We start from the raw sequence: 16,519 nt of genomic DNA, 5'->3' as shown, positions 1-16,519 counted from the left end.
AGGAGTCAAAATAGCATCAGGAATCCCTCCGTCACACACACAACTTTCTGAAAAAAAGAAGAAGCATTCTGTCCTTTTTAGGGTCTCATCTTATGACATCATGTCCTGTTTTTGGTTCGTTTACATGTCTTTGGTCTGTGTTTCGTGCATTTTTCACTCGAACCCTACCAGAGTTCGTTTGGAAGCGGAGCGAGTCCCATCTTTTAAGCGTCTCGGTGCGCTTGTTTGGTGGCAGCGTTCACACTTATTCTAATGAACTGAGCAATCGCACCAGCGTTTGTTTTAATCCAACCAAACATGGCAGGTGTGAACACACCCTACGTTTAGGATACTGAAAACTTCAGTACTTTGTTCAGGATTTCTGGTGATTTTTTCAGTGATGTGCATGTCTGGGTGAAAAGTCTAACCTTTATCTGGTATTGTGTAACAAGCATATTCAGGGAAATAGTCTTCAATTTTAGATTTCCCAGCTAATACTTTCTCTGCCAGCATGTCCTGTTTGTTAAGGAACAATATGACAGAAATAGTTCGTAACCATCTGCAGAAAGAAGAACAGCACAAAGAAGCGGGAGTCAGAAAAGTTTGCGATTACACTCAAAAACAAGCAATAAAAAAATGAATGGAGGTTTCACCTGTTGTTCCAGATACTGCGAAAAAGAGCAAGTGCTTCCCGTAGCCGGTTTGTGTTGTTGTCTTCCCTTATGACCATGTTGTAGCTGCTGCTCGCTACCACAAAGATGATCGCCGTGACGTCTGCAGAGAAACAGCAAATCAGCACAACATTATCAATTTCACATTACATACTTTAACATTTAAGATTGAGCATTAAACTGCCTCTATTATGTTTCTTTGGATATCTTTCATGCAGTGTGTAATATAGCTGTTTGTGGATATAAAATGTCTGCCAATCAAATTAAAGAGTAATTTCAGACTAGATGCATGTAAACCCATTGCAGAAGACGCCAAAACAAAATTAGGAGCCTTTAAAAAAGCATAATAGGGGCATTTTAAACTTGCTTAACATGCATGTGCAACATTCACACACACTTAACATACCATTAAAACACTGAATCCATTTTCTTCTTTCGTCTCTCTGACCTCCCACATCAAACATACTGAAAGGAGAAGAGCGGAGACATGAGGTTTACAGGAAGTGAAATGTGTCCCTCTGGTGGACATATGAAGACATGACACACACACCGCAGAAATGACAGTAGTATCCACTGTACAATCTTTAGCATGTTTCTCAGGAGCTTTTAATAAGTGGATGGACTCACTGAAAGTTGACTTTGTCTACTTGAAATCGCGTCTCAAAAATCCCTGATGTTAACACTCTGCAGCGAAGCAAGTCCTGAAAGAGGAAAGATGGAGAGAAAGTGTTAGGGTAGGACAAACTCTGGAAATGAAGAGCGAGCCGGCTCTCATCTACACATGAACACGGTGTGTGTTGTTGAAACAGCTCAAACTGTACCTGGTCTGTTGGTGTGTAGTCGCTTTGTCTTACTGCATCAATCCGGTCAAGAAAGCTGTGAAGACAAATGAAGAAAAAGCTAAATCAACTTTACACATATAGGTTTTTCCATTTATTCATATATCTTCATGACCAAACTACAGGATCCATCTGTCTATCCCTCATTCATCCACCCATATCCATCTGTCATCCATATCATCCTTCTGTCCATCTATCATCCATCCATGCATGCATCCACCCATCCATTCTTCATCCATCCATCTATCTATCTATCTATCCATCTATGCTTCCATCTATCATCCATCCATCCATCCATCCATCTATCAATGCATCCATCCAGCCAGTCATCCATCATCCTTCCATCCATCCATCTGTCATCCATCCATCTATCACCCATCTACCCATGCATAAATCACCTATCATGCATTCATCCATGCATTCATTCATCCATCCCTCCATCTATCCATGTATCAATCCAGACATCCATCCATCCATCTATCTACCATGCATCCATCTATCATCCGCCCATCCATTCATCAATCTATTTATATAATTCAAAGGTTTGTGGTCAGTAAGATGTTTTCAAAAGTCTCTTATGGTCACCAAGGCTAGATTTACTTGATAAAAAAACAGTAATATTATTACAATTTAAAGTAGATGTTTTTTATTGTAACATATTTTTAAATGTAATTTATTCCTGTGATCAAAACTGTATTTTCAGCCTCATTACTCCAGTCTTCAGTGTCACATGATCCTTCACAAATCATTCTAATATGATGATTTGACCAGGAAACGTATTATTATTATTATTATTATTATTATCAATGTTAAAACAGTTATGCTGCTTCATTCACACACACACACACACACACACACACACACACACACACACACACACACACACACACACACACACACACACACCTTATCAAGATATCAGTGACTTGTACTAACAAATAATACAATGGTCACTAATTAATATCAAAGACCCTTCTCAAGTACCAGTGTCATTAACTCTAGAAAAGAATATGATATCATACATACATAATCGTCTTCAAAAACACTTTGATTGTGTCTCAAATGAGACTTTCCGAATTTCAAACGGTATTAAAAGTGTCAAAACTGATCAATGAAGAACAAGCGCTCTCATTCTAGCAATGCCCTTTGAAGGTCTAGATATACCTGTTGCTGTGTCAGATATATTCACAGGACCTGATATATACTGATTGGATGTGAATGAGAACCGAACCCCTGAAAGCATCCGCACAGAAAGTACGCAGCTGAAGAATGTTAGATAACAAGCCCATATCTTTCTCTTACTTCCCTGCAGAAAGGCAGAATATTAGCCCAACACTCTGTGACCATCATGTGATATTAGTGCTATCAGCACTAACAGAGACAAATATAGACTCATCCCACAAGCTTGTGACAACAAGACAATCCGTAACGACACTGCCAAAAAAAAAAAAAAAAAAAAGATAAAAAGATAAAGGGAAATAGGTTTGTGTAGAGATCTCGACTCTTGCTTTTTCATTTTTATGTGATGCTGGAGTGTTTCTTTCAGATGTGAAAATGCATATGAAGTATAAAATACTATTAATTATCAGGTCAATACTTTGAACTCATTAATAGCAAGGACAGATTAACTGAAACAAAAGTGATATGTAAAGGCCTTTTAAAGTTACTAAAGATTTCTATTTCAATTCAGTGCTGTTCTTTTGAACTTAATATTCATCAAAGAATCAGGAAAAAATGGATTACTGTTTCAACATTGATAATAATAAGAAAAGTTTCTTGAGCCGCCAAAAAAGCATCCACGTCCTTATAGACCTCGGAAGTACAATTTTAGCTTGGAATTTTCTAAAAACTTTGACTTGTACCGCCTGATCATTGCAGATTCCTTTAGGCATTGATGGTGCTGAAAAATAAATGCATAATTTTGAGTCCGAGAACGTGAACAGTCACGTGTTGTCATCTCAAGATTACAGTAATTAGGACACGGTGTGAACAAAGCAAATTTCTGAAGGATCATGTGACGCTGAAAACTGGAGTAATGATGCCAAAAACTCAACTTTAACATCATAGGAATAAATTACATTTTAAAATGCATTACAATAAAAAAACGGTTATTATTTTAAATAAATTAAAGCATTCATTTAAGCGCTTTCACATCCAAAAATATGTTTTTACATAATACATGCGTGTGTGACTGTATGTATATAAATATAAATACATATTCATTCATGTATATATTTAAGAAATATTTGCATGTGTATACATTTATATTATATATATATATATATATATAACTTTTTATTTTTTTTCTTAAATATATACTTGCACGTGTGTGTAACTGTATTTATATAAACATAATAATTATACAAAGTACACACACACATATATTATGTAACACAAACTTTTATTTTGGATGTGATTAATGGATTTGACAGCACTAATTAATTTATATTATTTTAAATTGCAAAAATATTTCAGAATATTATTGTTTTTTACCTTGGGGAGCATGAGATAATTCGCAATCTAAACCCGACCCCAAATGTGCAATTACATTTCAGTATTTCAAATAACATTCTGGGTTAATCGCACGCCACTGACCACAAAAAAAATTATAAATAAAATAACAAAGCAAACGTTTTTATTGGAATAAATATATTACATAATTTCCACTAAACATCCAATGCCAATTATTGACCATCTAATCAAAGTCTTTCAAATAGACCTGCTCATATCATCTTTAATGTTGCTCATTAAATCTTCAGAGAAACTGAAGTGTTTCAACAAAGGGGTAAGGACATGTCAGTATGAACAGAAGATGTACAGCAGCAGCTGTCCATCACTGGCTCATATCAGGAGCAGAGACATTTCTTTGCGTTTCGTTTTGTGGCTTTTCAGAAAAGTTAGCGACAGATAGGAACAAGAACATTGTAACTTCTGAGAAACAACCTCAGCAACTGTTCAGAAAAACATTACAAATCCCACCACTCATTATAATAAACACACACTGAAAGATGACAACAACAGATGATCCTTCTGCATCAGCACGTTTGGCGTGAGCCGTTTCATTAAGTGCTGGGGACAAACTCCCACAAACAAAATGTAAACAACACCTATGCATCCCAAAATGCAATTCACCACCATCAAATGTGGCCTTGCATTTCCAGCGTCCACCTCCAGAGGGCACATGTCAGATCTGGAGTTGAGATGTGAAGTCCTCCTCCTTAACTGAAGTCCAGTCTGAGGGTGAGCAATCTAAACTCTTTCTCTTAATATGGGTGCTCTAAAAACACACTGATCATACATCTTAAGACTGTAAGAATCATCAGCATCAGGCGGACTGAGGAGGTGTTTGAGTGTCCAAGAGAAGAGCAGAGAGACAAATTCGCAGGACAGACTGTCTATCAGCCATACAGGATGAACTCAGTAATGACGAGATTTGCACACCGAGTCTCCAGAACGTATCGGATCAGTCTTGAGTTGACACAGCAGTCATAAAAGAACCATTAAAAAAAAACTCCACAGGTGGATTTGGACAGAGCTGTAATACACTGACTGACACTACGATCAAAAATAAACATGGCACGTCAACAAAAACTAAATATGGCATAACAACACCACAAAGAACTAAACAAGTTACGTTGAACTTCATCATGCAAAACCATGACTGGATTTGAAACTAAAACCAAAGATATTCCATTTGTTTTGTAGTTTAAAAAAATATCATATAAAACAAATATATTATTATATAAACAAACAAAAACATATTTCATTTGTTTATGGTATAAAAATAATATATTATTATATAAACAAAAAAATATATTTAATTTGTTTTAAAGAATAAAAATTATACAATATAAAACAAATATATTATTATATAAATAAAAAATGAATATCTAATTTGTTTTTAAGTATAACAAATACATTATTATATAAACAAACAAAATAAATATTTGATTTGTTTATAGTATAAAAACCATATATTATTATAAACAAAACAAAAAACTAAAATTTCATTTGTTTTATAGTATAAAATAATATAAAACAAATATATTATTATATGAACAAACAGAGACAAATAATTATCTAGTTACTTTAAATAATGCATTTTTCTATAAGATTAAATACACTACCCTTTATTTCTATGTTCTAAGATCTATAAGCAATCTTAACTTTTTTCAATTAATTAACATTTACTAACAATGGGCAATACATTTTTTACAGTATTTATTATAAAAATACAACTATTCATTGTTAGTTCATGTCAGCTGAAGTCTTTTATCAAATAAAAGATAACACTTTTGATAAAATGAACAACTTTAGATTTTCTTTTGAAATTAGCGTTAACTAAGAGTAATAATTGCATTAGAAATGTTTTTCATTGTTAGTTCATGTTAACTAATGTAAACGGTTGCCACATTTATACATATACTGTATACACACACACACACAAGTTATATATGGCATGACAATTAGACTTCAGAGATAAAGTTAAGCATTGTAGAATATGTTTATTTTAATTGAATGAATCTCCTTCGTTGCTCTTATGATGAAAATAACACGTCTCGCACTGTTAATCCCATTTATTATTGTGGTTCTTGGTAGTCTTGAGAATGTTCTGTACCAAAGATAAGATAAGACAAGATAAGATAATAAAAGCCCAGATTGTACTCGATGGGCGCGTTGTACAGTGTTTAGGAACATGAGGTTGATTCTAGATCACAGGGAAAACAGGGAAATTTTAGCGGGAGTCATTACAAAACCTGTAAATCCAGTTCACACCGAACAATATGGAAATGTTTGAACACGTTTCACATGTCCTATTGAGAACAACGGCTCTCCAGCTGTGGGTATCGGTGCAAGGTTTCTTAGGCCGTAGAGTGCAACAGTGCCCGCCCCCTTTTTCAGCGCTGCTGGTTCCAGAAGTATTTTTCCCATAGGGATTTTAAAAAAATCTTCGTTATAAGCCATGAACCAAGCCAATCAGCTACGAGGTGAAACACAACACTAAAACAATGACTTTAGTTAGGTAAAGAACAACAATCCCATGAAGCATTGCAAACAGCATAACCTAATTAAAAACAATGGAGAAATATAAAAATACTCATTTACAAATGTTGATATTGAGATATACAGTGAGGAAAATAAGTATTTGAACACCCTGCTATTTTGCAAGTTCTCCCACTTAGAAATCATGGAGGGGTCTGAAATTGTCATCGTAGATGCATGTCCACTGTGAGAGACATAATGTAAAAAAAATCCAGTATCACACAGTATGATTTTATAACTATTATTATTTGCTGCTATATCATACAAATAAATAATTACAGATTTTATTTATAACGCACTTTTCATTCCGAAGAATCTCAAAGTGCAACAAAGGGAAAAAATAACAAAAAGCGCTAGAGGCTCTGTTGCCACATATTCCCACTTCGGCAGTGTCCTGATGACATCGTCAAGGCATGACAGCTGAAGACCAGATTAAGGGGATCGCTGCAGGATCATGCGGGAGGCATACAAAGTTTTCCGGGCACTTATGTGGGCACAGCGGGGTCGGTGCAGAAGTCCAAGCCGTTCCATCGCCCCAATGCAAGACGGAACAGCGGCGCAGCCGAGACGCAGAATATCTCAACATCATGCCGGACGCTGATGACGCTGGCCCGGTGCAAACTTCAGCCACCATGCAGCTCAAGCCGAGGGAGACCACCAGTGAGCAGCCGACACCCAGAAGAGAGAGCAGCCGCAGCGAGCAACATCAAATGTCCTTCAAACCAGAACCAACTGCAACAATTCAAACAAACACAGCAGAGAAGCGGTGGAAAACGGCGAACGGCGAACAACGTCCTCTCAGTGGCTGCCAGCAATCAGCAACAGTACCAATTGTAGCTCTGACTGTTAGACTAGTCACAAACATAAGAAAAATAAAATCAAATCTAAATCTAATAGTACAGTTAACATGATTTGTGTGTGGAGAAATAAGTATTTGAACACCTGAGAAAATCAACGTTAATATTTGGTACAGTACCCTTTGTATGGAATTACAGAGGTCAAACGTTTCCTGTAGTTTTTCACCAGGTTTGCACACACTGCAGGATGGATTCTGGCCCACTCCTCCACACAGATCTTCTCTAGATCAGTAAGGTTTCTGGCCTGTCGCTGAGAAACACGGAGTTTGAGCTTCCTCCAAAGATTCACTATTGGGTTTAGGTCCAGAGACTGGCTAGGCCACGCCAGAACCTTGAAATGCTTCTTACAGAGCCACTCCTTGGTTATCCTGGCTATGTGCTTCGGGTCATTGTCATGTTGGAAGACCCAGCCTCTACCCATCTTCAATGCTCTAACTGAGGGAAGGAGGTTGTTCCCCATAATCTCGCAATACATGGCTCATCCTCTCCCTAATACAGTGCAGTCGCCCTGTCCCATGTGCAGAAAAACACCCCCAAAGCATGATGCTACCACCCCCATGCTTCACAGTAGGGACGGTGTTCTTGGGATGGTACTCATCATTCTTCTTCCTCCAAACACATTTTGTGGAATTATGACCAAAAAGTTCTATTTTGGTCTCATCTGACCACATGACTTTCTCCCATGACTCCTCTGGATCATCCAAATGGTCATTGGTAAACTTAAGATGGGCCAGGACATGTGATGGTTTAAGCTGGGGAACCTTCCGTGCCATGCATTATTTAAAACCATGACGTCTTAGTATATTACCAACAGTAACCTTGGAAAGGGTGGTCCCAGCTCTTTTCAGGTCATTGACCAGCTCCTCCCATGTAGTTCTGGGCTGATTTCTCACCTTTCTTAGGATCATTGAGACCCCACGAGGTGAGATCTTGCATGGAGCCCCAGTCCGAGGGAGACTGACAGTAATGTTTAGCTTCTTCCATTTTCTAATGATTGCTCCAACAATGGAACTTTTGGCAATTTCCCCGTAGCCCTTTCCACCCTTTTGGAGGTGTATCATTTTGTCTTTAGTGTCTTTGGACAGCTCTTTGGTCTTGGCCATGTTAGTAGTTGGATTCTTACTGATTGTATGGGGTAGACAGGTGTCTTTATGCAGCTAACGACCTCAAACAGGTGCATCTGATTAAGAATTAAAAAAAAGTGGAGGTGGACATTTTAAAAGCAGACTAACAGGTGTTTGAAGGGCAGAATTCCAGCTGATAGACAAGTGTTCAAATATAAAATCATATATTGTGATATTTGGATTTTGTTTAGATTATGTCTCTCACAGTGGACATGCACCTCCGATGACAATTTCAGACCCCTCCATGATTTCCAAGTGGGAGATCTTGCAAAATAGCAGGGTGTTCAAATACTTATTTTACACCCCATTTCATATATATATATATATATATATATATATATATATATATATATATATATATATATATATACACACACACACATACATACATACATAAATCTTATTAGACGTAAATAAGTCGATCTGTAGTAAGAAAGAAAAACGCATCTTAACCATGCAGAATAATGGAAGTAGTAGTAGTTTTGTTTTTTTTGTAACTGTAATTGTGATAGGCTTCGTTGCATTCTTAAATCATACTTTCACTCATTAACAATTTTGCGTTTGGCAGATGCATTGCATTTAAGCTCTAAATCGATCTACTCATTTACGTCATTAGCAGTGCTTCATGGGATTCGGCGGAGCTATTTTGGCACGTGGTGCTTTTTCAGCTCTGATTGGTGGAATTTTCTGTACAGCATCATGCATAATGTCATGGAAATTTCTCCTATAATATATATATATATATATATATATATATATATATATATATATATATATATATATATATATATATATATATATATATATATATATATAAAGATCCTCTTCCAATCCACAAAACTTTTAAAGTTACTTTTAAAGCGGTCTGCCCGATCCAAATCTGACAAGACCATACAAACTTCTCAAACTTCTGGTTGGTATCGGGTTCATTTATGAAAGAAGTCATTATTATAAATATTGCTTTTCATTTTAACGCAACTAATTGTTCTTACACTCAAACACACAGCAGTTTCGAGTCAGATCTGTGAGAATCTGAGCATCAGGGTCTACATGCACAAACTGAGACTAAAAAGTCACATTTCAGGCAGGTTTCAGTTTAATGCCCATGCGTACATCTATAAGAGTATTATTTTTCAAGCCTGAACTATTCATGAAAAATATTAATTCATGTAGGTGATAGCAACATCAAGGTCACATTTTTTTGTTGGGAAAACATGAACTGAAAAAAAATGTTGAGCTTAAATGCAATGCATCTCCCAAATGCAAAATTGTGAGAATCAAATGAAAGATTGATTTAGGAATGCAACGAATCCTGTCACAATTATTACAATTACAAAAATAAATAAAACTAATACTACTTCCATTATTCTGCATAATTAAGATGCATTTTTCTTTTCTCCATGGTTTTAATTTAGTTTTAGCACATTATAATACCATGCATATGTATACTTTTTTTATTATTTAAAGAAGAAACCAAACCAATGTATATTTGACATTTGACGCTTAATGTTATTGAAAAGCAATACAATTTTTTCAGGAATGTTTTCATCTTGTTTATTTTCATATAGAAATATGGCATCCAGTTGCTTCAAACTATTGTATAAAGCTATTCACAACATCATTCAGTGTAAATTGTGACTATCGCAATTATTAATCGCAATTACAATTTCAAGGGAATAGTTGAGAATTACGAGAGTTTTTGTCATAATCGTGCAGCCCTGGTCACAACCATGAATACATTTTTTTAATTGTAATTAGGGCTGGGATAAACGATTATTTTTTAAACGATTAATCTAGCGATTATTTTTTCGATGCATCGATTAATCTAACGATTAATTTTTCCTGTCCGATTCGGTTACGATTCGATTCGATTACCGATTATCTCCCCATTAATTGCCTAATAGCAATTTATACATGTTGATTTAATTATCTGAATGAAAAAACGAATTCCTTAACATTGCAATATATGTTTATTGCTCTTAAAATTCCAAAGTAAGACTATACAAGAGCAATGCATTTAATAAAACCTTGAAAACATAAAGTAGGCTACACACACACACACACACACACACACACACACACACACACACACAAATAAATAAGTATTAACCTACAACAAAGAAACATATTATACGATTTTTCTATGTATGCAGCTCAGCCTACAGGCTATGCCCATCGATTAAATATCAACAAGTTGGTTAATCAAATCCGGGGACACTGCAAGCGTGAGCGTCTCGGCTGCGTGGCGCGTGTCCGTTTTTGTTTTTGGCTCCCATGTTAACAGGTTGGAGTTTGCACACTGCCTGTGACGCGCGGAAAACGCGTGCATGCTGGAAATAGAAGAGCGCCTATTTTTCACGTGTTGGGAGCGTCTCCAGGCAAAATAGAATAGGAAAAGATGTTTATATATCATTTTGACACGAATACATATTATTAAATTACATTTTCATGTTTGAAAGTCTGTAGGTTTACATAAATGCAAATATATAGGCCTAATTGTAATAATAAAAAAACGTCAATGATCGATTTTGAAATATTGCAACTGTCAATACAGAACGAAATATTCTGTAGCCTATTTTGCCGTCAATACCATAGATATGTGGCTACTCCCGACGTTTTCTTTGCTGTATCAGTAGGCTATTTATGTTTAACATTAGGAATAGGGCTTCCCTCCGCATCAATAGCAGCAGCAGCGCCGCGTCAGACACGCTTCTAGTGTGCAAAGGCAGAGAAAACGCCACGCAGCCCCGTGGCTGACCCGCAACAGAAACGCCACGCGCATCCGCGGCATGACAGTGAAAAAAGTTACATGTAGAGTGCATTACGGGCGCCAATACTCCGTTTAAAACCGGAATAGTCCTGGGATGAAACTGCTCACTTAGAGGATGGATACCCTCGGTCACATCAGCGCGATTAGACATTGAACATTTTAAATTTAAAACAGCTTATTATGTAGGTAACGTAGCCAATGTGTCCGATGCTTTCACTTGATGCAAACGTTTGTTTTTGTGATTAAAACACATCAAATATTACCAAAACATCTGTCTTCCTGTGTGCAGAAATTTGTTTATGTAGCCGTGACAACAAAACGCGTGCGCGCATGCCTGTGATTCTCCGTGCGCACCGCGCGCCAACCCCATAGACTGTGGCCAACCCGCAAGCCTTGCACTTCTGAAAGTCTGAGGAGCCACTCGTGTTGCTACCATAGATATACATAATAAATAATATACTTAATTACATAATATACTTTATTATGTACATCTATGGTTGCTACTACTCTCCGGCGCCGCCATCTTTATTTTGAGTCTGACGAATCGACGCGCATATTTTGCGTCGACGTATTTTTTGCGTCGACGTCATCGATGACGTCGACGCGTTGTCCCAGCCCTAATTGTAATACAAACAACTGTAGTTAACAGTTTAATTTTTTTCATGTTTCAAAAAATGATTTACTTTAACGCTGTAGAAATGTATAATATTTATATCATATTTTTTTATAATATACATAACCACAATATAATTTGTCTTGTGAGGATGCCAAAACGTGATTGAAAGTTAAACTGCACGGTTACCTCAAATAAATGTTATTAGATCGAATAACCACGATCAGACTATTCATCAATAAACATGCAAACGATCCTCATAGCAGTATACTCTTTGTATTTTAGTCTTTAATTTAGTTAAAGCTCATTCAAAATGATAAACAATTGAGTAAGAAGTCTGAACATCATGGCACTGGTTTCCAGCAAAACGGTTTAAAAACATTTTCAGAAAATAACTTACATTTTTAATATATGTTGATAAAATAAAATTTTCATCTTTGTGGGACCAGAGGAAAACAATGAACTGCAGAATAGAAAAAGCTCAAAGCATAACATAATTGGCAAGATATCGGTCTATCGTAATTCATAATAAAAAGCTATATTTTAAAGTCAGCATGAAATTAAACTTGCGATAATCTTTTCTTCCCTATTGTTACATTGATTAACGATGCACATGAACTTAAAAAATAATAATAATGTGCACAGATAAATCATTTATAAAAAATACAAATAACTTTGATTTGATGGCAAATAAGGTTAATATTGGTGGTTGATGATGGTTTAATAATCATTATTGGTTTTCACAGCTTTGAGCAGTTGTGTGGGGTCATTCTATTTTTAGGTAAATGCTGGCAAAATCTCCAAACAGAAACCCGAAATGCTAAAAAAGGAATTCATAATCTGTTGCTATTTTTATCAACTGCACATGTGCGTGTTTGTTTGTGTATCCATGTAAGAAAAGGCAGAAAAAAGAAGGGCGAGAGAGAGAAAGAGAGAGCGCCGCTGCACATCAGTGAATGTTTATTCCCTTTAAACTTATGAGGGTCTGATATGTATAACCGCGCACACACGCGTGCACACACACACACACACACACGGGCCCTTTCTGCGCCTCACCTTCTCTTTCTGACCTTCCTTTGTTTACGCGCATTGCCGGGATACTCCCTTTGATTCGGCGGCGCGCACACACACGTGACGCCCTCCACCAGTGAGTGCTCTGCAGTGCTGCGCTATTAATAGCTCCTGCTTGCCCCGGCTGCGCTGTTCCTTTACATAAGCTCTGGCGGAGGGAGGAGGGGTACAGACAGCCCAACCACAATCTCCATACAGCCGGGCCTGCACAACGCCACACACAACTGGGATCTCTCTCGCTCGGACTGCTGCTTTCACTGTACAAGTGTCCTCTATCACAACAGCACGGTCTCGCTCTCACCGACCCACTTGCGCACAAACGTGTGTTTGTGTGAGTCTCGGCGGTTTGACATTGACATGTAATCCGGTTTCTTTTAGCCCTAAAATAGACACGCAATAGATAAATAGAAACGAGCACAGACAGATGTCACAAAATCACGAGGGATCGTTCAGTGATCTCACAGGCCAAAGGGAAGTTAACATGCACTGCAATAAAAGAGTTGATTATGTCCTCGAATATCATACTGCATAGAGTTTCATCTGCTCGGATTTACGGTATTGGGGTAAAGTAAATCATTGCAAAATAAAACTTTTTTTAAAACTTTTTTTAACCTTTAGTTTTTTTTTACAAATGCCATACATTGAGCTATACACACACACACACACACACACACACACACACACACACATGATATTTTGCAAACCACAATACACACACACACACACACAAACACAATAAAGTGTATATCGTGTATGTATGTATGTATGTATGTATGTATGTATGTATGTATGTATGTATATATATATATATATATATATATATATATATATATATATATACACACTTTATTGTCAGACAAGTCTGAAATATTTCTTGCACAACAGTATCTATGTTCACAACCCAAATACATTAAACATCGACATAAACTTAATCCACCTTCTCCAATATATATATAGAACGTTTTAATATACATTCTATACATTATCGTCTACATTTTTGGTAACCCAACCAGGAAATATAAATTATTAAGCATGCAAAACATAAAATAATTACTTTTTTTATTTTGTTCTTTGTTCTGAACACTGCATGGCATTTTACAAGTTTTAAAAGGTTGTAGTAACACTTTTTTTAATATATGCGTGTGTGTGTGTGTGTGTGTGTGTGTGTGTGTAAGTGTGTGTGTTTCTTAAATTATAGTTTTTTTATATATACATTTGAGAATAATACTGGATTATTAGTATAATACAAAAAGATAGGATTACAGGTGTTTGCTGAAGCCAGCATAACTATTATAATTGTTCATGCTTAGGGTTAGAGATTTGAACTAACCTTTAATCCCAAGTATTAGTTTAGTGCATAACTTGTCCTGCAACATTTCTGCTGTATGAATGTCATATCCAAATCATGTGGTTTGTTGAGGAAATGTTAGCTATTACTATTCCAGGCTATTTAATTAACACCTGGGTGGATAAAAACAGGCGCAAAAATCTCATAGATAGGCCCGATCACACCAATGATGATAACTATAATGATAAAAATCATTCTAAATATAAAGAAAATAGCAAATATAAAGAATAGCAGAGTCCACGCCACAACGGCACAGAGAATCGTCGGAATCACTTTTAGAATGATTTTTTCCATCTGATGAACAATAATTGACAGCCAATCAGAATCCATCGTGCTTTAAAGTGCTTGAGCATTTAAAGAGGCAGATGACAAAACTGCAACAAAACAATATTGTCCGTTGGTGTGGATGTGTATTTTGCTGTAAAATAAAATTTAAAAAATGAAGAAAAATACTATAATAATATTTAGGGATGCACAATATATTGGCATCAGCCAATATATGTTAGTTTTTAATGTAATAGTTATCACCTCAATAAGAAAATTTGGGTGATAAATAATGTATTTTTTCATCAGCTGAGACGATTCAGATGCGCACTGTTCGCTATGGTGATTTTGAATGGCTTGAAATATGATTTAGGAATCACTTGTGCAACAAATGTGTGCAAATTTGTCATATAGGCTACATAAAGTTGTAATTGTGTGCTTGGGACATGGCATTTATTGGTGAGTCTTTTGTTTTTGTAATCAGGCTCTCAAAAAAATTCTCCAATTTTGATACATTTTGATTTACCGGCATGGTATCGGTTATCGGCTTTCAAATATAAAAAATTATCGGTTATCGGCCCAATTTTTCATAACGGTGCATCCCTAATAATAATATAATATTTTAGAACCATTTACATTAGATCTCTAAAATTACAATACTAATATTAATTTCTCTTAACTGCTTTAGTTTCAAATGTTAAACCATCAAACTTTTATTTTGACAGGGAGCCCTTAAAGCTTTTCTTTTGTGAACACAACATGCGCCAACAATCTTCCTATTTCTGTAATGATTGTTATAAGCGGCACAAACTGATGTAGAGATGGAGTTGAGGAGCAACATTTAATTCGAACGTGTAAATGAACAGTGCTGTGATTCCCTCTGAAACACCCAGCGCATATAATCACTTATATAAATCGCGATTCATTGCGCATTTCTACCCTAAAACCATGGCGGCGAGTCCTGCGGGGCTAAAAGCCGCTCACATTTTCTTCCAAATATTGAAAAAAAGACAACAAAGTGGAAGCAATTAGATTTATCTGAAAACTCTCTCAACGACTGCACACCCTGGATCGACCTGGATAACTGCAAACATAGCTGAGCAGACATTGATTTGAAGTTGTATAACAGAGGAATTCTCAGTATTGTAAAAGTCTTCCACAAAGAACAAGCCTGTATTGAGAGCAGCTGGGTGTCTGTATGATTCTCCAAGTATCTCCGGGCCTTTTCTGACTGAGAGACAACAGTCGCCATTATGTGTCAGGCACTGCACTAGCTGGTGATGGTATCTGCGTCCTACAAAGCGGCTGACCAACTCCCATGACCTGACCACCCTCCTCACACTTTCATACCTGACACACAGCCACTGTTGTACAGGACAAACATCTGCACTGGACTAAAAAAGCCAACAGTGGACGTAAAAACAGATCATTCATGCACCTAGAATGATTCCATCTCCAAGCAAAGAAACTTAAATACATATACGACAGTTGTTTGCAGTGGGTTGCCTGAACGTCTTAAGGAAGCTCTGAATAAATAGGTTGGTTTCAGGTTCATCTGAACCTGATCGGGCATGTTCCTTACAAGGATGTGCAAAACTACATATTTTCAAAACAGACTAATTGGCGGGTAGTCTGAACTGGTTTCAGGTTTATCTGACCCCGGTTTATAGACACAACTTTTCCAAGAAAGTTTTACAGCACACACTGTCAATGACAAAACAAAATAAGTGTCACGGCAATAAGTGTCACTGTTTTAAACAGTGATTGAAATAAGAACTGAGCCACAAATCAGCATACTAGTATGATTTCTGAAGGATCATGTGACTCTGAAGACTTATAGTAATGATGCAGGAAATCACAGGAATAAATTACATTTTACAATATATTCAAATAGAAAAATATAAAGTATACTGTTGTTTTGATCAAATGAATGCATCCTT

The 16,519-nt window shown here is 36.4% G+C and overlaps 1 protein-coding gene across 2 annotated transcripts in view; it reads right to left on the bottom strand.

The window, feature by feature from the left end:
* gnal2 (guanine nucleotide binding protein (G protein), alpha activating activity polypeptide, olfactory type 2) overlaps positions 1–16,519 on the bottom strand; it is a 38,452-nt gene that overhangs the window by 4,984 nt on the left and 16,949 nt on the right. For both annotated transcript variants that reach the window (XM_067435264.1, XM_067435265.1), the window contains exons 6-10: positions 1,472–1,526; positions 1,278–1,351; positions 1,057–1,115; positions 633–753; positions 408–538 (exon numbers count right to left, since the gene is read on the bottom strand). In XM_067435264.1, coding sequence (XP_067291365.1) covers positions 408–538; positions 633–753; positions 1,057–1,115; positions 1,278–1,351; positions 1,472–1,526 — 440 coding nt within the window. The remainder of the gene's footprint in view (positions 1–407; positions 539–632; positions 754–1,056; positions 1,116–1,277; positions 1,352–1,471; positions 1,527–16,519) is intronic.

Source organism: Pseudorasbora parva, chromosome 24, assembly GCF_024679245.1.
Source record: "Pseudorasbora parva isolate DD20220531a chromosome 24, ASM2467924v1, whole genome shotgun sequence".
In the NCBI taxonomy this organism is placed as follows: Eukaryota; Metazoa; Chordata; class Actinopteri; order Cypriniformes; family Gobionidae; genus Pseudorasbora; species Pseudorasbora parva.
The sequence above is the reverse complement of the archived record's forward strand: the minus strand, read 5'-3'. Positions and strand labels throughout refer to the sequence as shown.